The sequence below is a fragment of the Penaeus vannamei genome, chromosome 12, assembly GCF_042767895.1.
Source record: "Penaeus vannamei isolate JL-2024 chromosome 12, ASM4276789v1, whole genome shotgun sequence".
Classification (NCBI taxonomy): Eukaryota; Metazoa; Arthropoda; class Malacostraca; order Decapoda; family Penaeidae; genus Penaeus; species Penaeus vannamei.
Genome location: NC_091560.1, coordinates 27,099,036 through 27,101,535, shown reverse-complemented (window position 1 = coordinate 27,101,535; position 2,500 = coordinate 27,099,036). Strand labels below are relative to the sequence as shown.

Sequence of the window (2,500 nt, the reverse complement as noted above, 5' to 3'; positions counted from 1 at the left end):
CGTACACGCACACGCACGCAGACAGACAGACACACAGACAGGTAGGCAGGCAGGCACAAGCACACGCACACACTGGCGGAGGAAAAGAACTGGAAAGCTAGATAAACAATATATTTTTTTTATTTATGTATGAATGGATAGACAGATGGATAGATAATAGATCCATAGACAGATAATGACGCAGAGTAATCTTGACAGCATCTTTAGAATATCTATTTGTATTTTTTGTCTAGATATAGGAATTCTCCTTAGATATCTGATCTAGTAAAGAGTATTTTGTTAACACATTGCACTGTATACCACCGCAGTGTGTATAATTAGGTCTTTCCATAAGAACTGGAGGAAATTTTGACAGCTAGTTTGTAGGATCGAGTAAGACACCATACTAGAAAATAAGGAAAATCAAAAAGCATAGTAAATCAAAACACAACAGCACATATTCACCAACGAAAACTGCGGTAACTACAAGGGACAAGTTAAGCTTATTATACATCAACAAATATTGAATAACGGAAGCAAATGAGCGGAGACGAGACGAAACTAAAACCGAGATCCCACGTTTCCACAGCTCTGGGTTTGACCGACGACGCGCGCCCCGACCCCGAGACGCTGCCACCCCTGCCTGGCCCGTTCATGTACATCGACTCCCCTCGCAACCTGAGCTCCGAGGACGTGCCATGGTGGTGCCACGCCGCCCGCCAGCTGTGCCCGCCCTCGAGCCAAAGGCGCTACTCGTACATGGGGGTTAGTCTCATCAAAGGTACGTGAGCAGTCGAACACCTGTGTATGTATCCGGCATGCGTGTATGTCTGTATTGGATTCTTTACCACACTTCGTACCTATGTAACTCTCGATGGCCCGGCAGGAGGGGACTCCGAGCTGCTGATCCGGCAGCTGCACGAGCGGGGCGTGTGGGCCGAGGATCTCCTGGTGACCTTCAGCACATCCGACGTGGCGATCGACTGCGGGCGGCTGCAGAACTTGGCGCTGGAGCTGGCGGTGTCCGACAATCCCAAGTTCATCATAGATTTCTGATGTGCTTCATGACATTTATTTCTCCGCTCATTCTCCGTGCTGCTGTATGCATGAACAGAAAATTTCCTGAACCTTCGGCCTATTCGACTTTTTTTACAATCCGGCATAAACTCTAATCTTAATTTGCTCATACTCGCATTCTTCACATTATATATCGACTGACAATCAGAAAACTGCTTTTATGTTACGTAGCTCGTGTTTACGCTGTTCGTCGTAATGATAATAAGCATACAAATCTGACTAACAGAAGAGCAATGTATCTCTCCCCCCCCTCCCTCTCTCTCTCTCTCTCTCTTTCTCTCCCTCTCTCTTTCTCTCCCTTCCTCTCTCTCTCTGAGTGTGAGTGAGTGACTGAGTGTGAGTGATATACAGAAGAGAGAGAGAGAGAGAGAGAGAGAGAGAGAGAGAGAGAGAGAGAGAGAGAGAGAGAGAGAGAGAGAGAGAGAGAGAGAGAGAGAGAGAGAGAGAGAGCATTAATGTATCCGAACAGATGTTTGGACGTGCAACATGTGGAAACAGAGAGATCATTGCCAGCGATCTCTGTTTCTATCCTGTTGTCTTTTGTGTACGTGTGTGTGTTTGTTTGTTTTTCACCTCTAGTTTTATACGCTATTCACTTTCTAAAGTTAAGAATAGGATAAGCAAGGGAAGAAATGATAGCAATGAGGATAACCTCCGAAATATATCGCCCTTTTAGTATTACGCAGCAGACTGTTTCCCTCCCCGGCCAAAGGGGTTTACGCACAAGGCAGCTCCCTTTACATCCGACAATACCCAAGCGTCCGCCGTCTTCCACCGTAAACAGCCTGTAATTGGCCCGGGAGAGCACGAAAAAAGAAAGAAAACAGAAGATGAGGAAGACGTCTGTGTGTCGCCGTGAGCAAATCCTGATTGTTAGTAAGGAAAGGCATTTTTTTCTCTTGTGGAATGAAGATTTGCGTCCGGTATTTTCACTTTCGATGGCTGTGTTCTGCTCGGGCAAGGCACAGTTTACAGTGATTATAAAATGCGACTGGAGATAATAGTCATAATAGCAATTAGGTCATGATTGCGGATTTTATTATATTCGTTTAAAGTGTCCGGTGTTACTAGGTTTTGTGTGATCAGTTTGTAATTAATGAGATGGCGTTATTTGCTCCAGGTCTGCCGCTTGGGAATGTGAAAACCATTAAAACGTTTGTATTATCCTCGGCTAGAGGGACTCCCTATCAAGACAGCTATCCATATATTATGGCATATATAGCTGTGTAGAGCTACCACTGTACTGTAAAGCCTTGCATATTTGCATATCGTTAACACACCAACGCTTTACTTTTCCAGAGTTAAAAAAAAATGTATTTTTAAATATAAATATATAGAGAGCTTCTGAAACCAGACCGGTATTGTGGAAATTTGAACTTGTGAAACCTGAAATATTTTGTCAGCACGGCCAGCGTTTCTTCATCCGAAAACCCTGCCTCGGCCT

At 44.6% G+C, this 2,500-nt stretch overlaps 1 protein-coding gene across 1 annotated transcript in view; it reads left to right on the top strand.

Annotated features, from left to right (window-relative positions):
* Nucleotides 1-2,500, top strand: part of LOC113812817 (uncharacterized) — a 7,338-nt gene that overhangs the window by 2,714 nt on the left and 2,124 nt on the right. The window contains exons 3-4 of the mRNA XM_027364733.2: nt 569-760; nt 866-2,500. The exon at nt 866-2,500 is cut by the window's right edge and continues 901 nt beyond it. Of these exons, the coding sequence (XP_027220534.1) occupies nt 569-760; nt 866-1,035 (362 nt within the window). The 3' untranslated portion in view covers nt 1,036-2,500. The remainder of the gene's footprint in view (nt 1-568; nt 761-865) is intronic.